The following is a 27,136-nucleotide window of genomic DNA, read 5'->3' as shown; positions in this document are numbered from 1 at the left end:
AAACTATTATTTTCTGGGTGTTGGTGATAAAATAAATGGATACTCACAAGATCTGATCATTTTCTTTTCAAAAGCTAAAATGGGTATGAGGTGCTTTCAAATTTACCTGTGTGGTAGGGGAAAACTATGTTTTCAATATATGCCTATGACAAAATGTTTCAGTTGTATTGACTTTGTAATTATTTTTATTGCAGCAGAATTAAGTGCCTTTCAGGTTTATTCCATTGTAACTCTTACAATCTAAAGATACCATCTGCCAGTATCATCAGCCCTGGGTTTTATAACAAGACTGTGAGATCTCCAAGTGAGATTTCCAAAGGAGTCTAAAGGACTTGGGTGTAAAATACTGATATTCAGTGGGTTACTCCCCCAGAACTCATACAAGGTTTTTTCTTTGTCTTTTGAAAATTGAGCTGAAGTAATCATAAGAGAAGGCAGGGTTAAATTTTGTGCATATAAGCACTGATTAGTGAATATTCCAGTCTGTTCTCTCCTGAGGGTATTTTTTCCTCCCCTCCACTCTGTGTAAATTTGGTTTCACTGTTTTCATGTTCCTGTGGGGTTTGGGTTTTCTTAAACATTCAATTGTCAGTGCATAATAATAAGTTAAGTATTTGCTGTATGCTCTATGTACAATGATAGTCCAGTATTCTGATGGGGTTTTATGGTTTTTTTTGGGTATTTTTTCTGCTGGGTGTTTGTTGTTGTCATGGTTTTGATTGGGTGGGGGTTTTTTAGATTTTTAATGCTGATGCCTGGCTGTTATGGCATTAATTTTCATTTGTCAACTATTTCAGTTCCTGTTGCTTACATGACTTATTTTGTGTTGTGTCAAGTTGTAGCTCAGCATCTTCAATGGTGACATGAGTGCCCATGCTCTCTCTGAATTTATAATATTTTCCTTTTGGGTTTGTGATGCTGACTCAGCTTCTCCTCAGGAGCCTTCTCCTGAGTTAGAGGCATCAACCTAAACTTGCACACTCTTTATCTAGACTGAATTTCTGTCTTTTTACATGACAAAAAGACTTTTACTTTTCTTAACCTATATTTAGAAAAAAACCAACCCAAACAACAATGAAGAAGCAGAGAGGAGGAAAAAGATCTTAAAACAGAATTACACAAAATGACACAGACATTCATCTCTTGTCAACACTCCAGGCTGGGAAAAAAGCCTGTCAGAAAAGTGGAGCAGCTTTTTTTGGGGCCTGTTCAACACGATCCCATAATAAGGAGAGCAGGAGACAACACACACCATTATTAGCACCCACGAGCCGTGTAAATGAGAGCAGCCCTGGTGTGATGTGAAATGATATGTTTAGCTGGGTGGCATAAAGAGCTGGATTAATGAACTGAGGCTGTGTTTTCCTGGCTGATTTCCTGGCAGGGTTCCAGCTGGGATAATTACCTCGTCAACCTAAAAATGTCTGCGGCACTTACAGCTGGCTCTTGGTGTGCTCCTCATTTCCTGCCCTGCGTTGCTGGGTAGGGTTGTGTCCTACTAAAGGCAGCAATTCACTCCAGGAACTCCTGCTTTCCATTGATAGGTGTGGAACAAATGCTCTGTATCATTGCAAAATGCTTTGCAATGAGTGAGAGTGTCCATAGTGTTCAGATTCTTGTTCCTTCTCTAGTGTGGAAGGGTAATTTCTGTTGGCTGTGGAAAAGTTTGGTGATAAATGGGTTTGATTTATGAAACCTGTTCTAAAATCAGAAAGAGCAAAAACAAAGGATTTGATGCCTAAAGCTCATCCCTGTGTATCTTTACATCCCATAATGACTCCATGATGGGAACACTTACACTTCAAGACCACCTAAATGAGATTATCCAGTTGCTGGGCCATTGAATGCTTTGCTGTGGGTGTTTATTCTGGTACTGTCAGAGTTGTATAAAAGATCTCCCAGATGGGGGACAAAGAAGACCTGGGAAATGTGGAAATTTATCATTCATGTCTTTTTATATTAGAGAGAAGGGAAAGCAGACAGGTGTTGGAGCCAGATGATCTGTAAGGTCCCTTCCAACCCAAACCATTCCATGATTCTATGATCATAAAGAATGAAGCTACAAACCCTTAGAATTGCAGGGAAGTGAAGAAGAACTCACAGGAATAAAAATACAGCATATTCTATACTCACAGCATAAGTATCTAAATGCAACTGGTCTTCTATTGATCAGTAGAGAAAAAGGAAATTCTCTGTGGAGCAGAAATTCAGGCCATGATTGACACAAAAATCTATCAAGAACTGCAGTTCCACTGGGCTCCAGTTTGATTAAAGTTGTTAAGACACTGCCTGGGATGCTGCAGAAAGCAACACAAGGAAATAGGCTATATTCATGTAAATTTGTTTTATCTGGTAAATGGCTTTGGCAATGTCTGTCTGTAGGTATGTGCTGGTGACTGCCTGATTTTCATGTAATTTTCCTGGAAGTTTTCTGGCAAATAGCAGAAACTTCCATTAGAAACATGATTTAGTCCAGCTGCTGGTTGTTGTGTTTTAAATTGTTTTGCTTTTCCTGCATGGTAAATAAAATTTCCCACCACAATATGGAATTCATACTTCAATCAAGGGACAGAAAATACCTACTGATGTTTTTTGTGTTTGAATACAGGGTAAATTTGAGGTAGACTTAATTTTTGGTTCATGCAGATTTATGGACATTGTAAAAATGAATGTGACCTGTGTACTCTGTGACTATCTTGACATTGTGGATGAACATCTCTGAGACATGAAAGTGACTTTAACTTTCTTGGCAATTTTTTTCTCTCTGACAGAACACACACACATTTGGCAATTTTTTTCATCCTTTATTTATTTACATTGTCTTTCTTGAAGATGTTATACTATTGTGGCTATATATCAGGATAAAAATCAGAATAAAATTTCTTTAACATGCCAACTTCTGACAGTTGTCAAAAATAAATTTATACTCAGAAACTGAAAGATAGGGAAGTAGAGTTTCCTCCTGAAATATTTGATTTGAATATTAAAATCAAATCCTAAAATTACTGCTTCTTCTTTTTGAAGAAATATTACTGTTAGTAAAGGTTTTATTTGAGAAGAAATGCAGCACAGTTAAAAAGAAAAAAAAATTCCTATCAAGGGACTGTAACTAGGCCATGTTTTGCAGTAAATATTTAACTCCACCCTCCATTAGTATGCATGGCATTTCTGGATTCAGGTCAAATTTGGAGAATAGCTTCACTAGGATTTAAATTGAGAAAATTATTAAAAGAAAATAAAAAAGATCTTAGAAATTGGGATAGGTACCACAGGCAGTTATCTTGCCTTGTTCTGTCTTCCAGCAGTAATTCCCAAACTGGATAGGATTAATCCACAGTGAGTTAATGTACAGCCTTTTCAATTAAGTTTTGAGCTAACCATGAGCAATGTTCTGTGAGGAGATTTCCTCCATGCATGAAATTTGTATTTGTGTCCCCTCTGTGTGGAATTCAATGTGGAGATTGGAGCTGAAGTCCCTGACCCCTCAGAACGGTTCTGTGAAGCTGCAGAGCACCACAGGGTGAGCATCTCGACCTCTCTTTTTGAAGCTGTTCTGATTTATGTGTTACTGAAACTTCCTCTGAGTCCCAGCTGAGTGCTGGAAATGAAATCACTGTTGATTCATTAGGCAGAAATTCTGAACTGAAATTCTTTTTCTTCAACATTAAAAAAAAAAAAAAAAAAAAGAAAAAAAAAAAGAAGAAGGAAATAAAAAAGGAAAAGTTTGAGTCATCTTTGAACTGGAAAATCAGTTATTTTAGTCTGTCAGATCAAAAGTTTTGGAAGGAAATTCCTTTTAGCCTGGCACAGGAGTGACCTGAGATGACTGTGTAGGTCAGTGATGGAAGTTTTTAGCTGAGCAAAGGAACTGAGAGTTTCCCCAGCTGTCTGATGAAGGATAGGAAAACTGCTGGGAGATCAGGAGTGGTGCAGAGGCTTTGTCTAGGATATTTAAATTGGGAAGTAGCATACTGAAGGGAGAAAGAGTTAAGTAATTGAGTTTAAGAATTGGTCATTGTTTTATGCTTCTGTCATTGAACAGTGAATTTTCGGTCTTTCAAAAACTAACTGGAAAATTGCAACACTGTGATGATTACATGCACACACAAAATAAAGAACTACTAACAAAATTTTACAATAAAATTTCATTCTGTTAAGTAAATTCTGCAAAGGAATTCAGTTTTTAAACATGATGTTTTCTGTGTTTAGAATGTAACTGTAAATATTGCTGTAATTCATCTAACATGGGAGGATCTTGGGTTTGGATCCATGTTACCAGATTATTTCTGCTTAGTTAAAAGGGGGAATGGCATTAAACAAAGGAGGGCAGGTTTAGATTAGAAATGAGGGGAAAATCCTCCCTGTGAGGGTGGTGAGGCCCTGGCACAGGTTGCCCAGAGAAGCTGTGGGAGCAGAGGCTCTTCCTTTCATGGCACCTTCCTTTCATGGCACCTTCCTTTCATGGCAGCTTTTGTGAAGGTGGGAGCTTCTCTTCAGAGATGCTTGCTTATGGTTTGCAACCTTAGCCACTGGTAAAGATGCATTTTGCAATCAGAAACTGTTTCGAGGTGAATTTTGCAAACTGGGGGCAGCAAGAAAAGCCAGCAAGGTCCTGTGTGGGATTCACATTCTCTGAACCTGAGAGAAGCAGAGAAAAGAATGATCAAAACAATTCTTATCTCATTTGCTGTGCCTGTGTTGGGCCAGAATAGAATGCAATATGGAGATTGTTTACCCAAAGTGATGGGGTTTTGTTTCCTTGGCCTCTCAGGGCAAAGTGTGTGTGTGGGGACTGTTGGGTGACGGTCACGAGATTCTGGGCAGTGGAGTGCAGTTGAGTGCTTGGCACATTCCGTTTAGATGTGATGTAATATAGTGTAATATAATATAGAATAATATAGAATAATAAAGTAATTAATTAACCTTCTGATAAGATGGAGTTCTCCTCATCATGTCTCTCCCCCTCGTTGGGGTTGCATTTACTGTAGCTCTGAGGTGAGGCCGCCACGTGCCTGTGCGGACAGAGCGCTCCTCTCATCCCCTCACGGCACAGCGGCCATGGCGGAGCCCGGAAATGGCGGGAACCAGCAGGGGAGTGTCACAGGCCGTCCTTGTGGATGGGTGTTGTGATGGTTCTTAGATTGATCTCAGGGTGCAAAAAACCGATCCGGTACAAGGGGGTTTTGCAACAATAATCAGCACAAATGCACTTTTATTGAATGACCACAGCAAAAATGGGATAGAGGGATTAAGGGAGAGAAAAAAGAAAATAGAGAGAGAGAGAGAGAAAGAGGGGAATATAGCTACCACATGTAGAGATGAAGTCCTTAGGTCCAGCCCAGTTGAGGATCCGCCTGTTATGTTGGGGAGATCTCAGAGATGCAGTCCATCTGGGCTCCATTTATACACTTTTCGATGGCAGGGGGAGAGGGATTATTTTTAAACAGAATCTATTGTAAAGACAATGGTATTTGGAAAAGGGTGCACACAGTCCATATCTCAGTGGGCGAGGGCCATTGTTTTCATGGTCCAATGCGACATCCATCTTGCTTTGGTCAGCTCTCCTCCCCCCGCGCACCTCTCCAGGCCAGGGGCTCCAGTCCCAGTCCTTGGAAAGTGTGAGGGAGGCCTTTCTCACATGGGGATTTCTCGGGTTTTTCTCTGGTGGAGAGGCTTCTCTCATCTCGGTTTGTCTGTCACAGTGGTTGAAGACGCACGAGAGGGGTCCTCTGTGGGGGACCACCCAAAAGTTCAGAAGTCCAGCCAGGCCAAGAGGTGGGACAGCTTCCAAGGCTATTGTCTCAAAAAGGGCACAGTGCCCCCTTCTTCTTCTCATTGGGTTGAGTGTAGCATGCAGCAAATGCACCTGGGAAAATAAGAGTTTAGCAATGCTCTCAAGTCTCAGGGCCTTCATGTAACTTTCTCCTACAAAGCCAGAGATTTTAGACAGGGGGGTCTTTTCTTCAGTGGTCCCCCAATGACAGTTGTGAGGCAGATGAGGGATATTTTGGACAGACTTTTATAGGGAGCAGCGCTGGAAAATCTTTGTCTGCCTCTAGAACTGCTCTGTGGGCTCCTGCCTTTCTGGTACGGGTTGCTGCCATCTTGTTCTTTGTCCCTGGGGCCTGCAGTCACCCTTTTGGAGGGCGTGGGTGTGGGGCCATCTTCCCTTCGTCCCTCAGCCACACGGCCGCCTCAGGCGGGCGCCATCTTGGGAAGGCTAATTCCAACATTTTGAGTCTCTCTTTGTGTCCCTGAGGTTTGTGAGATTGGATAGTTTTGTATCTAGCAGTTACTTACTGTTGTTTTTTGTCTCCTGCTGCTCCATTTGTTATTAAATAGCTGTTTTTTCACTTATATCTATTCATAATCTTTCCTTACTGGTGGCAATGGATTGGTTGGAATTAAGCAGAGGTGGCTCATTTTGGAGTGTCCAACTTTATAAATGGTCTTAAACCAAGACGCTGCCTCATCTCTGGAAGGGTTCAAGGCCAAGCTGGGTGAGGCTTGGAGCAACCTGGTCTAATTGAAGGTCCCCCTGTCCATGGCAGGGGATGGGAAAAGATGAGCTGTAAGGTCTCTTCCAACCCAAACCATTCCATGAGTCTGTGATTAACCAGTGGCATTTAATGAGAAAGATGCAAGCAGTCCTTGGGGCACTAAGAGTCTTCCTTTCCCCCTTGCTCAGTCCTCCTATTTGCCTACAGTACATTTTGTTCTGTGTTCTTTATTTTTTGACTGCATTTTCCATGGCAGTCATCCAACTTCAAAAGTTGTATAAAAGCTTCTTTCTCCCATACAGATTGGGCTTTAATTTTTGATATGGTTTCAGAAAGCGGTATTCGATAAGAGAAGTATTAAAAATGACAGCATGAAAATATGAAATATACTTTCGAATATCTGAGTCCTAAAAGATGCTTAGTCAGTATATAAAAGGCTTTAATTTATTGCCTTTCCATTTACCATTTTGAACACGTCTTTTTCTGAAGTACATTTTTCACATACTACAAAGGCCAGTAATACTTTACAGAGTGAGGGAATATAAAATGTTATAATCAAATAACAGGCACTGATTTCCTCTGAGAAGTGTCAAATTATAGCATTCTGATCTCCAGCTATCTTGTTCTCTCTGTTTTAATCCCTTTATCAGAGACAAATTCTTTTTAGACTTTAGATCTGTGAGATATTCCAGCTGCTGTTTATATATGAACATGGGAAAAGGAGCCTGTTCTGTATAGCTGATGGAATTTAGAAATTATTTTCATATCTACTAAAAATAAAATTTTAGGCTCTCCACGGATTTTGATTTCAGATGTTTGCAAATTTCATTTAGCTGTAATTGTTCCAATTGACTTTGAGATCAGTGGTTTGTTTGGTTTTTTTGGTATTTTAGTTGTAGATAAGTCAGTTGTTAATCTCGATTCAAATTAGGTGATTTCTACAGTATGTGATGAAATGTATGTGTTTTTTGTTCAGAAAATATGTCACCTCTACTTCCTTTCACCTGTTTGTGGTGGACTTTATGGTTTTAAATCTCTCCTTATTTTATTTATTCAACACTTACCTGTCTGAAGAGAGAATTTGGGTGGAATTTGGGCAAAAAAAGGAGAGTCTGTGACCTTTGTCAAAAGGGACAAGGGACTGGCAGCTCAGGAAAGCTGCAGGGACATTTGGAGGTCATGCAGGGAGAAAATGGCAAGGGTCAAAGCCCAGCTAGAGCTGAAACCTGGCTGCTGCCATAGAAAACCAATAGAAAAGGATTCTATAAATTCATTAACCACAGGAGAAGGACCAATTTTGGGGGCTTCATTCTGCTCCCATCTCTGCCCTTCAGCTCAGAGCACTGGGTACCTGAAGGACAGCTCCTCTTACAGTTGGAGACTGAGGCAAAGAAGGAGTTCAGTACCTCAGCATTTTCCTCATCCTTTGTGACTGAGTTTTCCTCTGCATCCAGTAAAGGATGGACAGCATGGAATCGTGGAATGGTTTGAAAGGGACCTTAAAGCTCCTCTAATTCCAACTCTCTGCCATGGGCAGGGACACCTTCCACTAGACCAGGTTGCTCAGAGCCCTCTCCAGCCTTGATTCCCCTCAGCCTCCCTTCTGCCATGCCCAGGTATTTATAAAGGACAGTCCTAACACTCAACCATCATTTTTTTCTATTACCTATTCAGGCTTAGACTAATGATCATTTCTTCCTGTTCTCATTACAAACCTAATGATAATCATGTCTTGTTTTTGAGCCTTTTCCTGTGCACAACAGCAATCTGCCTTTCTGGGTGCTGATGGAGGGCTACAGATTAGTTTTGTGTTTTGATCTCTGCACTGGAATGTAAATTCACACCATGAGGCTCAGTTATCTCATTATCTCTGCAGAGAAGCTCTTGCAATTTTTAAACATTCAAGCAGTGAGTATGGTTATATAAAGGAGCTCTTATATTAACACATAGGTGTCACTGCATGGATGTGAGTTCCCACTGAAACTGGCAATAAATCCTTAGGTTACTAAAATGTTGCCAAGTCAAAATTGGTTTTTTAGTCTTCAAAAATTGATTTTTAAATATAGTTTCCAATTTTGGAAAGATAAACTTAATCTTCATGTAAGCTGAGGCTTTGAGCATGATTTTAGTATCTTTGGTAATTTGTTTTATGGCAAAAAAAGAACTGCATTGGATCCCAAAAATAGATTATCATAAACAATGTGTGCAGATTATATGAACTAATAGAAGAATTGAAATAATTTTTTTAAAGTGTACCTTCAGTCTGTTTCTCTGTGTAAATCTGCACATGCTCTCTCTGTATTTTATATTGTTTTTTTTTTTTCATCTTTTTCTTACTGTAAGTCTGTAATGTAGATTTTCTCTGTGCTGATGACATTCCCATGTCTGCTTTTCTCCTTTCTCATCCTCTCTCATACAGGAGTATCTTTCTAAATTTTTGTATGTAAATTTTTCCTGTTATTTTTCCTTCTTGGCTGCAAACCCCTCAGTTGTCCAGCATTAATGTGCCTGTCCTCTTAATTCCAGCTGGGGTTGTGGGAAGATTTTTTTTTACTTTTAGCCATGTTATTTCCCCAGATTAAGCAGTGCTCCCTGCTTCTCTTACTGCTTCAAGACATTCAGGTAGGATCTAAGTGTAAGGAAAAGTGTAAATGAGCATGAATACAAAAGTGACCCTCAAAACAAACAGGGAGCTGATAATCCACCAGACTGATCAATCTCATCATCAATCCTTCCCCCTCCTCACAGTGTCCCCATGTGCTGACATTATCAACTTGCTGCTCCCTCTTTTTCACAGATCACTGGGATTTTTTGATAAATTTTGTTATGAAAAGGCATCTTGCTGGAAAATATCAACCCTTTGAACTGAAGCTTATCTCAAAAAATATCAATTTCAAATAATCTCTTTATTGGGTATTTTCTTTTCATGTGATGATACAGAGTGATGGAACTGATTCTAATTATGATTTTGAACTTAGTTCATGGTGCCTTGGGCACAGATAGAATCTACCCTTGAACTTGCTTTCCTCTACAGTATTTGTGAGCCTCTTCAAGCCCCAGAATGAAAATAATATCCAGAATGGTTGAATATGTGTGCCTAATGCCACAGTTGTTTTCTTGGAGTGCTTCCTTTTCCATGAATTTTGGGTGCTTTTCAAATGCTGTTCTCTTCTATATCTGATACGTTAAATTTATTGATGACAGTTCTATTTAAATTAATAAATTGTTATGCAGAAACCCATTAAATGATTAAACTCAAGATGTTAATCACTAGGACTTACAGATTTTTCTTTGTCAGTTCTGTTCATTTCAGTCCTTTTTTACAATAATGATTTTAATAAATGTTCCATGCACAGTTCACCAGAAAGACAGCAACTTTTCCTAACATTTTCCACTGCAGTTTCTTACTTAGGTGATGAACTATTCTACTCATTTTGAATGTGCTTCTTGAGGCAACCTTGCAGCATTTGGATAAAAAAGAAAATACTTAGTTTAAATTAGAGATTTCAAAGTTTTAGTATGAACATAGAAGTGGTGGGAAAATTGGTAGCTGAACTACTTCCTGATAGGACAAGGGAGAAGAGATTTCAACTTAGAGGAGATGTAGATGGGATATTGGGAAAAAAAATTTCCTCTCTTGGGGTGAGGAGGCCCTGGCACAGGGTGCCCAGAGAAGCTGTGGCTGCCCTTGGATCCCTGGAAGTGCCCAAAGCCTGGTTGGACAGGTCTTGGAGCAACCTGGGCTAGTGGAAGGTGGTGGGACAAGATGGGCTTCATGGTCCCTTCCAAGCCAAACCTGTCTGTGATTCCATGTTTTGTCAAACATTGTAGTTCAGCAGTGTGAGTTCTGTCAGGATACAAATAAAACAACATTATAATTCAGTTGAGCTCGAGTTTTTAAATTTGCCTCTGTAATTATTGATATCTCAAGAGGTCCAATGTGTTTTCCTGTTCCCAGGCAGAGTGCTGAGCATCCAAAATGTTCATGCTGATGCTCCCTGAACTCTCCATTCAGTGAAGGCAGATCATTTTCATATGCCCCAGAAGGATGTTCATCCTTGGAGTAACTGAGTTGCAGACAAAGAGGGATTAGAGATGCTAATGTATCCTCACATCCCAAATAATTTAGTTTTGAATTGAAATTTAATTGGGTTTTTATTGTACTTAAGTGTATCAGTGATGTTCCAAATGCACTATTAATCTGACTATTAATTAGAAAAGTTCTTTCTAAAACATAACATTAGTGGATAAATTGTCTTACATTGTCATAGATATTGGCTAAATACCTAAAAGTTCTGTATTCTTGCTATTTTCAGTCCCTCAGGAAAGAAGTAGTTGGGTTAATTAAAATTACATATTTTAATGGTCCATGAAGTGAATGATGTGGTGTGTTCTTGAATCTAAGAGAGAACATTGAATCTAAAATACCTACTAGATTTAAGGATATCCATCCATTTTGCTTTAAAATTCAGAGTGATTCATCTTCCATCACTCTGTCTAAATATCAAATGTAAAGTGAGTCAAATGTAAGGGAACTGGATTGTCTGTACAATCAGTTCCAGAGAGACACAGCTCCAGGAGCTGAAATGTGACAGGAAAAGTTTGGGCTTGATCAGACATTGCCTTTTCTGGCCTTGAAATCCATTAAAATGATGAGAACAGTGGTCATCCTCCCACAGATGGAGAACAAAGTCCCTGCTGCCAGTGGGAGAGGAGATGAGTTTAGGGGGCATAGTAGTAAAGATTTGGGAAAAAGGTTTTAAGGAAAGGGAAGACTAAACAGCCATTTGTGTGAAGCTTTTGGAATTCTGAATTGAATTTTTAATGCATATTTGTATTTAATAAGTATGCAGGATGAAAGTGCATACAAATAACTTCCCACATTCTGATAATATCAAACAGAGGTTAACACTGAAATGAACACATTCAATTATGGAGAATGGTTTTTAAAATGCTATAAAAAATATGATGTTTTAAGAGATGTGGTAAATAATCAATGGGATTAATAAGGTAGGAGGAATATAGACAGTGAGAAACCAACCACCCAGGACCAGATAAGGGTCGTTATTCCTAAAATTTGACTGTTCAGCTATATACTGCTATGGAAAGTGAGTGATCCTACTCTATTTGGTGAATTTCTAGACAAATCCAGGGACCATAAAATTGCAGAACTTTGCATCCTGAAGGGTTTGCTTTTGCTTCTTAAGACAGCATCCATGATGAAAGGATTAAAAACCTGCTTACATAATTTAAATATACCTTATTAACAATTATGGGTTGTTCAAATCTATCTAATTATCATTTAGTATAATTCTCACTCTTTTATATGGAATCTGCAACTCATTTTGGGTCTATATATTATCGTAATTTATGATAGCTTCATAACAGTGAATTTGCTCTAATTACAAGGAGAGCACTCTAAAATACTTCCATTATGTCATGGATCAGTTGTTCTGTCTTTTAATCATGGACATGTAGAACAAAAGGAAAAATCTGAAAGAAATGGATTAATTAGACTGTAGCTTTATTAACTTTTTCCATTTGGGAGCTGCTCAGGAGTGATGCATCCAATCAATTTGTCATTGTTCTGGTAATTATTTCCAGGTGTTTGGTGTATTGTCAGCATCCCCTACTGATCCCAGCTATTCTCTGCATTGCTACTCGGTGCCCATCTTCTAGCTCTTAATAAACGCTTCAAGACTTTGGAAAAAATGATATTTCCTCTGTCTGTTAACCATTGAAAGCCTGGGTCAATGCTTTCCTCACAGGTAGATGTTTTACTTTAAGTCTGCTTATGAACTTCCAGTAGCTTCTTTTGGTGACCTTTGCAATCATGTGTTGATAGATGTTTGCAGCTGTTGGGCTCTGGGGACATGGTGGGATTGTTGGGGTGTCCTGTGTAGGGCCAGGAGCTGGACCCAGTGATCCCCACAGTTCCAACCCAGGATATTCTGGGATTCCATGAGTGTTTCTCATAGCTGCAAATGGTCCTAAAAACCTGCAGTTATCATTTGTACTCCAGAAGCAGAATTGTTTCATGGGGCTGCTGTAATGATTATAGAAATGAATATTGTGTGGAATTAGAAGAGACTGAAGTACTGCCATTAGTGTCAGGACTCCTCACAAAAATACACAAAGCCAAAAAGGGACAATAGGGACAGGAGTGGAAGAAGAACACAGTGAAACTCAAGGACAAATATGTCAGGAGAAGAAATGGATTTAAATTATCTACAAATATAGGCAGTATGGCATTGAAGTGTCTCTAATGAAAGGAACCTGTCAGATTCTGGAGTTCATTTTGGAGTGAGTTTCCCACTTCATATAGAATTAATTGGGGTTAAATGTCTGAGCTGTTTCTAAGATGGGAGCTTGATAAGTTTATGAGTGTAGCTATTATCATATTAAGAATATTATTAATTAGATTATCACTTGACTGACTGCAGTGGCAAGGAAGCAGACCTGATGGCTTCAGATGTCTGTGTTTATTGTGTCAACCCAATTTTCACTGAAAGTAATTTAATATAGATTACAGAACAACTTGAAATGCATTTGGAAAGAAATGGATAACTAAGTGTAGGGTTGACTTTTTCCAGATAAAAATGTTTCTCTGTAGAATAATTGGGCTAGCTGAAGCTCCACTGCTACCTTTAGCCTAAGAGTAGTTTGATACCAGTGCTGTAAAAGGATTAAAATATGTTAATTGGCACTGAGACAGATGAGCCTTGCTTCCCCTAACTGCTAGTTTCTTTGGTTAGTAGTTTCTAAGTTTTGAACTACTAGATCTTGCAAAGTTTTAAACAACCTGCTGTGAGCTTTTATACTCATACTTTTTTGGTTGGCTTATTTGATTATGTCTATGTAATAATTTTTACTTCGTTATTTTGGAGATTTATTTCACATAATATAAGCTTTCTAAGATTAAATATCTAATCCAAGCTCTTTTAATGTTTTTTTGGTTTTGTTTGTTTTGGTTTCCTTTTGACCCTCTGTGCATTTTTCCTCTGCCACTGAGTATAGATTTTTAAATATTTTTGCAAGGGATATTTCCTTGGATATTCAAGTCTAAGAAGACAATTTTCCTTCCTGCTTTCCTGGTGCCACTGGCCAATTATCAAATATTACCTCTTTCTTTCATAGTCCAATATAAATATTTATCTAAAGCTGCACACTGCTAATTTGGCAGAAAATGGTAAATTCTCTTCAGTACCAAAATGGGAGCTAAACAATTTTCAGGCTTCTGATTCCAAAATCAAAAGCTTGCTTTGGCTTCCACTTCAGCTTGGATTTCTCTAAAATTCAGTACTTTGGCTTACAAGGGTTTTGCTGCTGGATGCTTGGAATCACTTCCATCTCATCTGAATCCTACTTAGAGCTTAAATAAGGGAAAACCTTGCTGGGATTTCCTGTGGTTGTTTGTGTCCCCTTGGGTTCAACCAGCTCATTATGCTCCTAGAGTGCATTTTGGAGCAAACTCATTATTTCCTCTGGGATTGTTGGTTTCCCTCCATAAATAATTGGAGGGAAGATGATGCCTTACAATGTTACACTGGTTAGATAAAGCCAGTCCTGCACTGGGATCAAATTCCCAGTTAGGAAACTCACATCCAACCCTTGCTCTCATGCTGGGCTCTCAGCTGTTCTGTGGTTGCTCTCAATATCTCCTTTTCCATGAAATATTGGAGTCATTGACATAGTAAAAATTAAAATAAAAATAATAATAATAATAATAATAATGTTTTATTCTGAATTTTTAGCACACTCTCAGCTAAGAGTTGTGGATAATTTTTTCAAACAACTGTTTGAATTAAAGTATGTGTTAGAAAAAAATCTTTGTGGTGTCAGAATTCCTTGCTCCTAGTTTCAGTGATTTTTGGCACACAGGTAAAATGCATGGGAAGGCAGGGACAGCAAACTGTGGTCCTCCTCCAGAAACCTTGTTTTCTTTTTTTACCTTGAATTTCACCTCTGTGAGGCTGAGCAATATAGCATTAAAGTATGTTTAGAAATTTGGTTTGTTCTCCTTTTATCTAGCAATGATTGTTTGTTAATTGTCTCCTAAGAAATTTGTAGAGAGTTTTGCCAACCCAATGGAAAGCTAAGAGGAATTTATAGCTTTAGAAATAAGCCACTTGAATTGTATTTTGAAATTTTATATTATCTGCTTATCATCCAAGATACTCTGCTTGCAAACTATAATTTGAACACACAGTCCTAATGGGACATATAATAAGAAAAATAGTTTGGATGGGAATTAATCACTGTGGCTGTCTTAGATCTCTCCCTCAGTATTTGCATTGTCTTATGGAAGTTTTGCCATATGGGATTTTTTTAAATGTTATTGTAATTGTTTTAAAAGCAATGTAAATATGCTTTGATTTCACATTAGAAGTACTTTCTTTTGGAGATTCTGCGCTGGAGACAAACAGGATTTTTTTTAAAACAGCAAAGGTTGGGTTAGTATAAAATCTGTGAATCATAGCCAGTCTGGGAGAGGTGGGGTAGTTCAGCCTGGAGGAGACTCCAGGGAGACCTTCCAGTGCCTAAAGGGACTCTAGGAGAGCTGGAGAGGGACTTGGGACACAGCAGTGTCAGGACAAGAGGGAGGGGCTTCAAACTGCCAAGGTGGTGCAGGGTTAGATGGAGTATTGAGAAGGAATTCTTACCTGTGAGGGTGGGGAGGCCCTGGAAAGGTTGCCCAGGAAAGCTGTGGCTGCCCCTGGATCCCTGGAAACATCCAAGGAGAAGTTAGACGGTGCTTGGATTGCCCTGGGACGGTGGAAGGTGTCCCTGGAGTGGAACTGGATGGGCTTTAAGTCCCCTTCCAACCCAAGAGTTTCGTGGCTCTCTGATTTTTTTTTTCCCAGCAGTGCTTATGGGGTTTGGTTGTCCGTCTTTGCTCCCACACACGCTTAGGATGGTTCTTTGCACGCTGGGCTTCAAAAGATGAGTTTGGACTCTAGGTTTTTTCGGTCTTCAGAATTGTTTATTGTTTCTTTTTACAAAGTCTCTTCTCTGCTCGATCTGGATCTGACCAGCACGGCAGCCAAAGGCACTCTGACCACCTCCAAGGCAGTCTTGTCTTTTATAACAAAAACTACGTATATCATATTTACTTTTTATCTCTAATACTTATCACTCTCGTCACCAAGTGCACCCAGACCTCACCCCAGACCAATCTACAAGTGCCAACACCACAACAGAAGATGGATGACAAGAAGAAGAAAGAAGAGCCTTGTGACACGCTTTGATTCTTCCATCTTGTCTCTATAACCCTTTTGTACCAAAACCCCAAAATCTGTGATTTACCTTATAATTATGTCTTCCCTTCACCATTCACACCCGAGTGATTCTCACAGGTTTCATCTTCTCATACCTAGGTGGCACATCCCTAGATGGATCAAAATCAAGCCACCAAGTGCTTTTGGCAACATTCCAAGACTCCCGAGCCCCCCAAGGGTTCTCTCGGTAGCTTTGGACATCAGGAGTGATGTGCTGAGTTCCCAGAGTATAACTTGTGCAAAAAATGAAGCCCAGCAGGCTGAACGCTAACCCGAGCTCCGTTTGTGTTCCGCTGGCAGGAGAGACGATGCGCATCGCCTCGTCGGAGTTCGCGGACGACCCCTGCTCCTCGGTGAAGAGGGGCACCATGGTGCGCGCCGCCCGCGCCCTGCTCTCGGCCGTCACTCGCCTGCTCATCCTGGCTGACATGGCTGATGTCATGAGGCTCCTCTCACACCTCAAAATCGTAGGTGTTGTTCACCTTCTCTCTTGGGTTTGTGTGTGGAAAAAGGGGATAAATCGGTTAGGAAGGTGGCTGTCCACAGTCCTTACTGTCTGCTTGGTTCTCTTGGAGTGCTGATCAGAGGTAGGAGTTCACACATTTCTGCATTAGTCTCATTCGTTTTCTAGTTCTGCACAAATTAATATTTGAACACTTAAAGCAAAATTTGTGAGCTGTCTTCAGTGACTGGACTAATACTGCTGTTCAACAGCTCTCTGACCTGAACTAGAGCATTTGCTCCCCTCACATCTCTCCCCATTTACTTTCCCAGTATTTTTGTTTTCTGGCACAGTTTAGGTACTATAGTTGTCTACTCTTCTTTTTTTTTCTCTTTGTGACTTCTGAATATATCTAAAGATCAAAAGTTTAATTTGGAGAGAGACAACAGTACAACTGGGTAGTCAAAGAGTAAAGAGGAATTAAAGATTACCAGATAGTTTGGACGGATTTATATTCACTTTTGAACACACATTTTTATACAGGAGTATTTAAAAGGTTTTCAGTTGAAATTAGGAAATGGATTTTTCCACTTCCCTAGCTATTGCTCTGTTACATTTTTATTGCAGTAACAAATCATCAAAACCCTCTGAAACAAAATAAAATTATGCAGAAAATCATATACAAAATATTTAAAGCCTGCAGAGTGCAAATTCAACAGAGGAGATGGAGGGTTGATTCTTTTCAGCAAATGATCAAAAAGTATTTCTTTTTTTTTTGTTTTTGTTTTTCCATTTTTTTTTTTTTTTAATTTGTCTTTTTGATGGTGCAACTGCAATCTCATGTTCTGGAAAAACAGAACCCTTCAACTTGCAAACTGTGCAGATAACCTGAATAGCTAGAAAACAGTTTTCATAAGGAAAGAGGTCGATTTTTCAGCACAGGTTCTAGTGAGCTCTGCTTTAATGGATAAAATGCTGCTCTCAGAATTGTCAGCATGTGGCTCTGGTTACGTGCAGTGTAAGCAGTGTCTCTCTCCAATATGCTTTAATTTTTTCCTCTCTTTAATGCTCCATGTAATTCAAATTGTCCTTTCCTAGCAAGGCCAACACGTGAATACCATAAGCAACAGTTTTTTTCTGAACATTATGATGAAAATTTGTATTCCAGCTCTTTCATGGGAAATGACAAATTCTGTTCTATCATCTGAGATTTCTTTTGCAGCAGAGTACTCTGTTGTGTAAAATACAAATGTCCAGTTCTGGTTTGTAGGTGGCTGTATTTACTTGCACAGTTTGCACCCCAAATTTGCAAGGGCTGTGTCTGGCAGTGTGGTTTGTAATCTCTGTATTTATCTAATGATATTACAAGTTCAGTTTCAGAAGTTAGTGATCTCTGATTCTTTTCAGCAAAATTCAAAATAAGGACCTTAACTGTCACTTTTATTTTCATGCTAAAAAGGGTAATTTATTTCTGAGGATTGAACATGTAAATATCTTTATTTTACCACTTTACAGTGCTAACTGCTTTTAGACAAATGAATTACTAGGGGGAAAAATGGTTATACTATACAAAATTGATGGAGGAACAGCTCTTCTATTGACTCAAGTTAACCTTGAAAGACTTGTGTAAGTTACCCATAAAATTAATGAACTAAAATAATTCTGCATGTCAGAGTAATGAAGCCTGATTTATGCTGAATTGTGCTGTAATCAGTTTTCTCTGAAAGCATGTCAAAGGCTTCCCAGGAAATGGTGCATTTTAATTAGTGTTTTAGAGGGAATATATGCAGGTGCTGTCTGGAAGGACTCTTGGTCATTGCATATCTTTCACACTGCTAAAATTAGAAATAGGGGTTATTGCAGAAGCTTTTGTAACACATTAAAAAACCATGTACCTTTATAGTATGTAGTCATGCACACAGAGAGTTATAGATCTATTGTCATTAACACCAGGCTAGTTAATCAGAGGGACAGATCAGTTGAAGATGAGAGTTGTCTCAAGGATGGAGATTTTGTTCTAGTATGAATTTGTAAAAAAGAAATTGTAATAACAAAAATATCATTAAAAAGGAGCTTGTGCTCCTGTGCTTTCTGGTATTTCTCATAACTGATTTCTTCATTTTAGAATCTGTGGTCTTAAGCCCTGACATGGTAGAGTACGATCCGCATCCTTTGAAATCTGATTATCAGAGTGAAATCTCTGACAAAATTTTTAGGAATTTTATTTAATATGGAGCAGGCTTAGAAAACATGTATCAGTCTGTCATGCCTGTGCTTGGCATTACAAACATAGTAAAGATGAAAGTTTCAGCTATTTTAGTGTAAATGTTTCCTGATAAAAAGGGAAAATGTGTATTTTGCAAGAAGATACTTCTTGCATATTTTGCAAGCAGTTCTGCAAGAGCAAGTTATTTAATACATTGATGCTTTTGCAATTTTTGTTAATGGTAAGGCAGTCAGTTTATTTTTAAAAAAACTCTATTCTCCCCAAGAGTAGAAGAGGTAACTTGGATTCTGAATAAGCCTGTAGCTTGTAAATTGACAGAACTTGGTTTGTAATTTCCAGTGTAACAGCTATGAATTTATGTTCCTGAATTATGCATTTTTCCAATAGAAATGTATGAGTTTGCTACTCTACTGCCCTGTAATTTGTAGATCTGCAGTAAGTAGGTAAAAGCTCAAAATGAAAATATACTCTCTCAGTGGTAGGAAAACACAGAGCAACTCAAGCAATAAAAAGACAGGTTCTGCACATAATTGTGCCTTTCTAAGCTATTAGACACCAGCTACTGCTGAATTTATCAATTCCCAGCAGTGTCTGGAGGGTGGCAAACCCCTGCTTGTCCCCATGCCAATAAGCTCTTGCCTTTTGAGGGGAAAATTTGTTATGCATGTTCTTATGAAGTGCAGCTTTTAGCTGAACAACAGCTTTTAGCTAGAAGGATCAGTAACATCTTGTCAGTTCTCAATGTTTTTGCTTGGAATTGCATTTATCTTGTGAGGGAGAGAAGTACAACTTTGAATTTCCATCTAATCACAGTAATGATTCCTTTACTTATTGCATGAAAAGAGCATTTTATCCCTTCAGATATTTTTCTTGCTTTGCATAAGGTAAAGATTCACAATACATTTGGTGGATCAACTGGTTGGTATAACTGGGGTTTTATATTTTTGTCTGTTAGCTACAGCATCATTGCAAAAGTGCAGGTGTGGGTTTTTGGGTAGATTCTTTTCTCAGTGTTAAATAACTAAAGAATGAAAGCTCATAACTGAGGAAAAAATAAGTAATACAAATATTCTGTCTTGAAGCTATCATTTGTTTCACAAAGATAGAATGTTTTGGATTTATCAGGGTAAATTTGAACCTTAATGGTAAGTTTGAATTTCCTTTTTAAACATTTCTTGACCAGAAGTGATAACTTTCTTTGTTTTTCCATAAAGCCTGTACCACACATTAAGAACATACTCATGTATTTTGTTTTGAACCCCATAGATATGAAATATTTCATCTGATAAGGGAAATTAAAGCAGTGATTCCTTTGACATTAGCTTTACATGATCCCAAAGCACAGTAAATGGACAGTAATGCAGAGTGACAGCTGCTCGATTAAAAACCTAATTAAAGTTCATGGGACTCTCATAAAGCTTCTGTACAGTGATGGATGTGAAACCTAAATTGGATCCATGTAAGACAGAGTATTGGGTGGAACAGTCACAGACTTTGTCAAAGAGTGGATTAAAATGCTGACAGAGCTGATTTATTGTGTTGCAGGTAGAGGAGGCACTAGAAGCTGTGAAAAATGCAACAAATGAGCAAGATTTAGCCAATCGCTTTAAGGAATTTGGGAAGGAAATGGTTAAACTCAACTATGTCGCTGCGAGGCGACAACAGGTGAGTACAGGAGGGGCTGGAAAAGTCCATCTTCATTCTAAAGTTCTCCTGTTTTATGTCCAAGTCTGGTCTAAAATGTACAATGAACCATTAATTGCTATGTCATGGCCTGTAATTTAATTACACTGATTATTTTTGAATGTGATGAAGTTTTTTCAGAAGTACCATTTCTTTAAGAGTATGTTCCAAGAGGCCTCAATTAATAACAGATTGAGGGGTGAAAAGGGAAGTGATTCAGAAGGTCAAGGATAGTTTTAATTTGATGATTATTCCCATTTACTTCTAGCCTGTGCAGATTTCAGGTCACTCTGACAGCTGGTAAAGCATGAGCTCTTTTCTAGTTTAGTATAATTCAAGTTCAGGAGGAACAGAAATCTACTTCGTGCTGAAAACCATTATTAATAATTTTCAGATTAAAAAAAAAATAAATTCATTGCTAAAGCAGCTGAAAAAGAGACCAGAAATTCATGATAACATTTATTCAAGGCCTGTCATGGTAAAGCTTTGCAATAAAGACAGCTTTCCCCTGAACCCTGCTCTTTTCAAGACACTGTAGAGTTGCATAAGCTCTCTCCAACTTCAATTATATTTGAATACCACCAATAATTCAAGGATGTGCCATCTTTGTACTGCATTGAACACTGGATTTGGAAAGCTGACTTTCCATATTCATCCATCTATTTACCTTATTTTTTGAATTGCAGTAATGACAATTTTCTTCTGAATCATGATTCTGGGGCTTTTTAATGAAAAATAGCATTTTAAGAGTTATACTAAAATTGAATCATTGAATATCTCAAGTTGGAAGAGACCTGTAAGGATCATCAAGCTCATCTCTCTGTTCCTTGCAGGACTACAGAAAGCAAACCATCTGACTAAGGCAAATAAATTCAAATGTAGAATCTAGGCATTATATGGAGAATGCTCTTCTGTACATTCAGACACTCCCCCTGTGGAAATAGGACGGGAAACATGGGAAAAAGAGAAAAATTTGAAAGTTAATGGATGTCTAAATCTGTTAAGTTCTCACTGAAAACACATTAATATGGCAAAAATTCTCTCTTGAAGACTCTTACCTGTCAGCCACGTGTGGTTAAAATTAATCTCTGGGTAGAACCTTTAAATCTAGAATATCTGGGTCCTTTTTCAGTGTTGGCAATGGATTCCATGTGTGGACATAAGTAAACTATTCAGCTCTCCAGACTGGTTTTAAGGTAGAAATAATAATATTCACAGTTTTAAAGTAGAAGTAACAATACTTTTTTATTTCTAATGTGTATTATGAGGGCTGTCTTAATGTTTGTAAGGCTTTCAGGGACAGTATGATATACACTATAACTGAAAAAAAAATCAGGTGTTAAATAATAACAATAAATACATAGTGCTGATAACATATGGTGCAGTATCTGATTCTTGTTGTCAAAGGAAACAAAAGAAAGTATCTGTCTTATTCTAATATTTAGAGGTTTTATATTTATATTCTAAATATAAAACCTCTAAATGATACAAGGAAGAGAACAAAATATGAAGGGAAGCAAAATAGAAGTATTGAGAGGCATATTTATTATGTCTTTAAGAGCTAAAACCAGATGGTGTTAGGTCATAGGTTGGACTGGATGATCTCAGAGGTCTTTTCCAACCGAGTTAATTCCTGTGATTTTCCTGTTAATTCCTTAGTTAATTCCTATGATTCTATGATATTCATCTATGTAATACTTCTAATTTAATTTTTTAAAGGTCTACCTTATGATAATTTTATAAAGGGCATGGGTGTAGTAATTAGAAAAACAAGACACTTGCTGCAACAGGAGTGTTGCCATTATGGAATCAGCAGACAGAATCCAGTTTGAGAAGAGTAATTTTGAATGTTTTATGTGCATTTGTAATGAGTTTTTGCCAAAGGAAAGTGACTCTTAGGTAAGATATTGCCAGCAGAATGTAACAGCTGTAGTGACATAGGAGGACTCCAGGTCCTTGGGCAGGAGGGGAATTCTTCCAGTGATTTGTGATGGGTTCTGCCATGGATTCCATCTCTCCAAACCACTGCACGGCATCCGCGCCCTGATGCTCAAGGCAATGCATTCTAACAAATGCATTTCGTTTCCACCTCTAAAAGCTGTGTGCTCTCACCCAGGAGCTGAAGGATCCTCACTGCAGGGACGAGATGGCGGCGGCCCGCGGGGCTCTGAAGAAGAACGCCACCATGTTGTACACGGCCTCGCAGGCATTCCTGCGCCACCCTGACGTGGCGGCCACGAGGGCTAACAGGGACTACGTCTTCAAGCAAGTGCAGGAGGCAATTGCTGGCATCTCCAACGCTGCCCAGGCCACCTCGCCCACCGATGAGAACAAGGGCCACACTGGCATAGGAGAGCTCGCTGCTGCTTTGAATGAGTTTGATGTGAGTATCAGCACACAATCTACAGAGCTTTTAACTAAGTTGTTATGTAGGAATCAAATTCCCCTTTTCATTCACTTCCATTTCCTTAGACTGCAGAGGTAGAGTGAAATCAAGCCACCCACACAGGGAGGAATGATGCAGCTGACTTTATGGATATTAGAAGGCTAATTAATTTATTATACTATAATATTTTATACTATATTACATTACATTTAAACTGAATCTGCACAAGCAGCCAACTCAACTCAACTGCCCAGAATCTTGTGACTGTCAACTGACCGACAGTCTGGACACGTGCTTGGCCCTGATAGGCCAAGGAAACAAAGCACCATCACTTTGGGTAATCCATCTCCATATTTCATTCTACTTTGGTACTACAACACAGGAGCAGTGAATGATTATTCTTTTTTCTGCTTCTCTCACTGCTTCTCTCAGGTTTAGAGAATGTGAATCCCACACAGAGGCAATGGGCAGACATCTGTTTGTGTTGGTTTTGGTGAGGAATAGTTGTTTGCTGCTAATGGACTGGAATTACAAGGGGTTATTTGTGCTCATATGCAGTGGCTGGGTTAGTGAGAAAAATAAGTTCTTGTTATCCTTAGGATCCTTGACAAATCGCACTACATGGCTCTAGAAAATGCAAAGTCTGATTAATCTGGCAGTTTAGTTATGTGATCAAGATCTGGGGTTGCTTGAGTGGTAAAATCATGTTTGCCTAGCAAGTCAGGAAGAAAGACGAGAAAATGAAAATGCTCCTGGAGCTCAGTGTCCTGGAAACATTAACATTCAACTTGAATCATAAATTATTTTAAAGGCATGGAAAAAGCATCTTTCAAACAGAGCTGATAGCAGTTATTCAGCTGTGGGCAAAGTGCTGCACCCTCTGTTCCAGCAGTAGATAAGGTTTCGCTTAAGCAACTTTGCTGACAGCTAATTGTTTAGCTGTTAATTTCATTAGCAGTCCTTTCTGGTGATTTCTCCCCATCTCATATGTGAGGATTGTACTTCAGGCAGTGAACAAAAAGGTTATTGCTGACAGTCTCTGACAATATTTTCACCTTTCATTTTGACTTAAGTCAAAGTCTTGTTGAAGTTATTATTGGGGAATGGTGTCCTTTTCACTTTGATTAAGACACAAGGTTGCAATCCCTGCATCTGTCACATCAGGAGCTGCTCAGTCCTGCTGGAAGTGGGAGTGTAGTGCAGGTGGTTCATCTCACAGCATGTTGGACTGGGCTTGTCTCCTCCATCTATTCTTACATCTGTGGTTTTTCCTGCACAATTACTGTGGGTTAAGATTTAAGGAATTCCTCAGGGTTTCCAAGGTCCTCTCAGCTCACAGGTCCCTGGTTGGTAAGATCCTGGGAATAATATCCCTGTATGGTCTGATTGTGCTCCAGCTTTTGTGTGGGACTTTGCACATTATGGACAACAAAGGTTTGACAAACAGGGACAGAAAACATGTGACTTCTCAGTCCCAAAGTGATGATGCTGCTGCTGCCTTCTGGAACAAAAGCTCAATGCAAAGAGAGTTGTTTTGCTTAGTGAAAATAAATGTAGTGAAGACTGTGCAAGACATCAGATATTGTCCCCTGCCTGTATAAGAATATTCATCCTTTTTCTCCTCAGGTAAAGTCTTTTCCACTTTCAGTGATCCTGCAGGAGCCATGCGTGTGTGTGGGAGATGTGTAGCCATAGTAGCGTGTTCTGTTCATAATTATTTGTGGAAAACCAGCCTTTTTGGGGAATTCTCTCTTTCTTATTTTAGGAAACTAAAGGAAAACTTTGACTTATGAGGATACAGAGACTGAAGAAATTGTGTTATTCATTTTCTAACTCACTGCTTAGCTGTTGAAGGAGATTTATTCACACCTAATTGTGCATCAAAGATGACATTCCCTAACCTCCAGGGAAAGTCAGAATTTATGGCTGGTGATGGTGGGATGATTGTGAATTTACATTTATGTTTTACAAGCAAGAAAACAAGCAATATTAGCAGACTAGAGAAACTGTGTCATGAGTTAAAAGGTGGTGGAGAAAAAATACTTGCTTTTTATGGTGGCACTATATTAGTTCAGCAAGGGAAAGGAACTTTCTATTTTCTAATGAAAATAATTTTACAGAATATTTATTTTACAGTCTCAGTCATAGTAATTGAGATCAGTTTATATTTGGTAGGAAGTGCTTAGTAAACCCTGCATTATCTGCCAAGATGATTATTCTGTATTAAAAATAAGTTTACAGGTTTTTTCCATTATTTTAACACTTCTCAGCCTTCATTATTTCAGATTTTGGAATCAGTGTTCTGTGGCTTAGTGCTTCAGATAACTGCAGTGTGAATAATTTGAACACTTTCTCAGTCAAAATATCATCACATAAAATACAAATAATTATTCTACCTACTTGAAGCACAGCCATTGTTTTTAACTAGGTCTTTTGATAATTGTCACACTCCATACACTGGGGGGTTGTGTAAAGTCACCTGTGAGTTATTTTTGAAGGTAGTTGTGGTTTATTGCTTCTCAGACATAATTTATGCAGAAATAAGGAGAGCTCACAAATCTGTTCCTTAGTAGACTTCTTCCTTTAAAATCCTATTTGAAGTTGTTTGATGACAAAAAAACATATTTAATGCCTTGTTGCTTTGTCCTTTCACTTCCATGTTGCTGCTTTACTTAGATAATTTAAAAATAGGTATTCCTGGTCTTACTAGTAATTTCTTATTAAAATTTGGCATATATTTTATGCTCATGAAATATCTCTGAATCCTTAATGCAAATGGAGGTGCACAGTTTATTTCTCCCTCATGATATTTGGCCAAATTTATGGAAGTTGCATAGATAAATTTTGAAAGAGCTTCCTTTGAACTCTGAAAAGGCTCTGTTTTCACTCAGGAAATGGTAGTTTTGATCTGGCAAGCTCTCATCTCTTCTGGTTATGGAGGGACTGGTGTGTTGGCACCTGTGAAACTGTGGGATGGATTTATCTGGTGTCCTCCCCACAGCCCTGATGGTGTTCAGCAGAGACAGGACCTCCACATCAAACTGGAGTGTGGTGGGGAGGTAGATAGAAAGAGAATGAAATTATTGAGTGAGAGGAAATGCAATGAGAAGGACCAGGAAACTGTGCTGGATGAAAACTGAGATGAAGATAGATGGCATTTGACACTGCTGTGTGTTTGGTAACTGCAAAGGGGTAAAAATATATGTGGATGTAAAAATATATATTTATATCTAGAAATAAAGTAAGGGAATAATTTTATTCAGGGAAGGGAGCGGAGCTGAGGAAGGAAAAGCTGAGGGAGCTGGGCAGGGGCTCAGCCTGGAGCAAAGGAGGCTCAGGGAGGACCTTGTGGCTCTGCACAGCTCCTGCCAGGAGGGGACAGCCGGGGGGTCGGGCTGTGCTCCCAGGGAACAGGGACAGGAGGAAAGGAACGGCCTCAGGCTGGGCCAGGGGAGGTTTAGATTGGAGATCAGGGAAGTTTTCTTCACCCAAAGGCTTGTCCAGCCCTGGCACAGCTGCCCAGGGCAGTGGTGGAGTCCCCACGTCTAGGGGAATTTAAAAGCCATGGGGATGTGGACACTTGGGGACATGGCTTATTGGTGGCCTTGGTAGGGCTGGAGTTGGACTTGATGATCCAAGAGAGCTTTTCCAGTCCAAACCATTCCGTCATTCCATGATTGTGCCACAGTGAGGGCTGCACACAGATTGTCAGGGAATGTGTTCTCCATGATGGAATAGAGAGGGGGCAGTGACAGGCAAAAATAGGATTTACTGGGCACTTGGGATCTCTGGTGAGTAGGAGGGTGCCTGCTCTCAGAGTATGGACTGGGATTACAAATCCTGAGTCCCAAGGAGTGGAGCTGTGTCAGTGGGATGTGTGACAACACCTCAGAAGTGCCAATCACAGTGGAAATTCAGATCCTGGGGGTTTCAGACCTACAATTCTTTACATTTTAAGCAATTCTAAATAATTTCCTTTAGATTTGGATATGAAAAATGAGGGTAATCATTCTTGCACAGTGCTGGGACGGTGGGTGTAATGGTGTTGTAAATATAAAGCTGTTTACTATGCATGCACCATACCTCCATAAAAGGATTATTCCTGTGTTTGAAGCAAGACTTGTATTATCTGCAGTAAAATTAAATAGAATTTATAAATCCTCTGATTTAGAGAGGGGGGGAGAAGATATCTAAAGGAAAAAAGGACCAAAACCCCTTTTCTCCACTGATGCCAAAAGCAAATATCTGTTGTTTTCTGTATTGCTCCAGAAAGAACTGATGAGATGGCTTGGCTGACTTTTGTCCCTGTCTTTTGTGTTTGTGTGTGCAAGTTCTGCCTCTAGCAAGGGAATAAAGTGATATTTTGTTTGTTAAAAGAAATATTTAGTGCTTAGTGTTGATATATGTTAATCTAAACAGGCAAGCCCTATAGCTGATGTTGTTTTATCTGATGTTTTATATTTTTTTATCTTTTTTAATATTGAACTTCAGCTTTTGTCTTTAAAGTTGCAGTCCAGCAGCATTGGTCCTTGTTGCATCTCCAGCTGCTAAGCCTGTGGGTCATCCCTTTACTCTCTGACTTCTGAGTATGAAAATAATTTGGTTTATAAAGGAATTTAA

At 39.0% G+C, this 27,136-nt stretch overlaps 1 protein-coding gene across 2 annotated transcripts in view; it reads left to right on the top strand.

The window, feature by feature from the left end:
• Positions 1–27,136, top strand: part of CTNNA2 (catenin alpha 2) — a 468,362-nt gene that overhangs the window by 98,015 nt on the left and 343,211 nt on the right. For both annotated transcript variants that reach the window (XM_050974177.1, XM_050974178.1), the window contains exons 4-6: positions 16,079–16,249; positions 19,997–20,112; positions 22,247–22,513. In XM_050974177.1, coding sequence (XP_050830134.1) covers positions 16,079–16,249; positions 19,997–20,112; positions 22,247–22,513 — 554 coding nt within the window. The remainder of the gene's footprint in view (positions 1–16,078; positions 16,250–19,996; positions 20,113–22,246; positions 22,514–27,136) is intronic.

This window comes from Serinus canaria, chromosome 4 (genome assembly GCF_022539315.1).
Source record: "Serinus canaria isolate serCan28SL12 chromosome 4, serCan2020, whole genome shotgun sequence".
NCBI classification, from domain to species: Eukaryota; Metazoa; Chordata; class Aves; order Passeriformes; family Fringillidae; genus Serinus; species Serinus canaria.
Note: the sequence above shows the minus strand (reverse complement) of the source record. Positions and strands in the feature narration are given on the sequence as shown.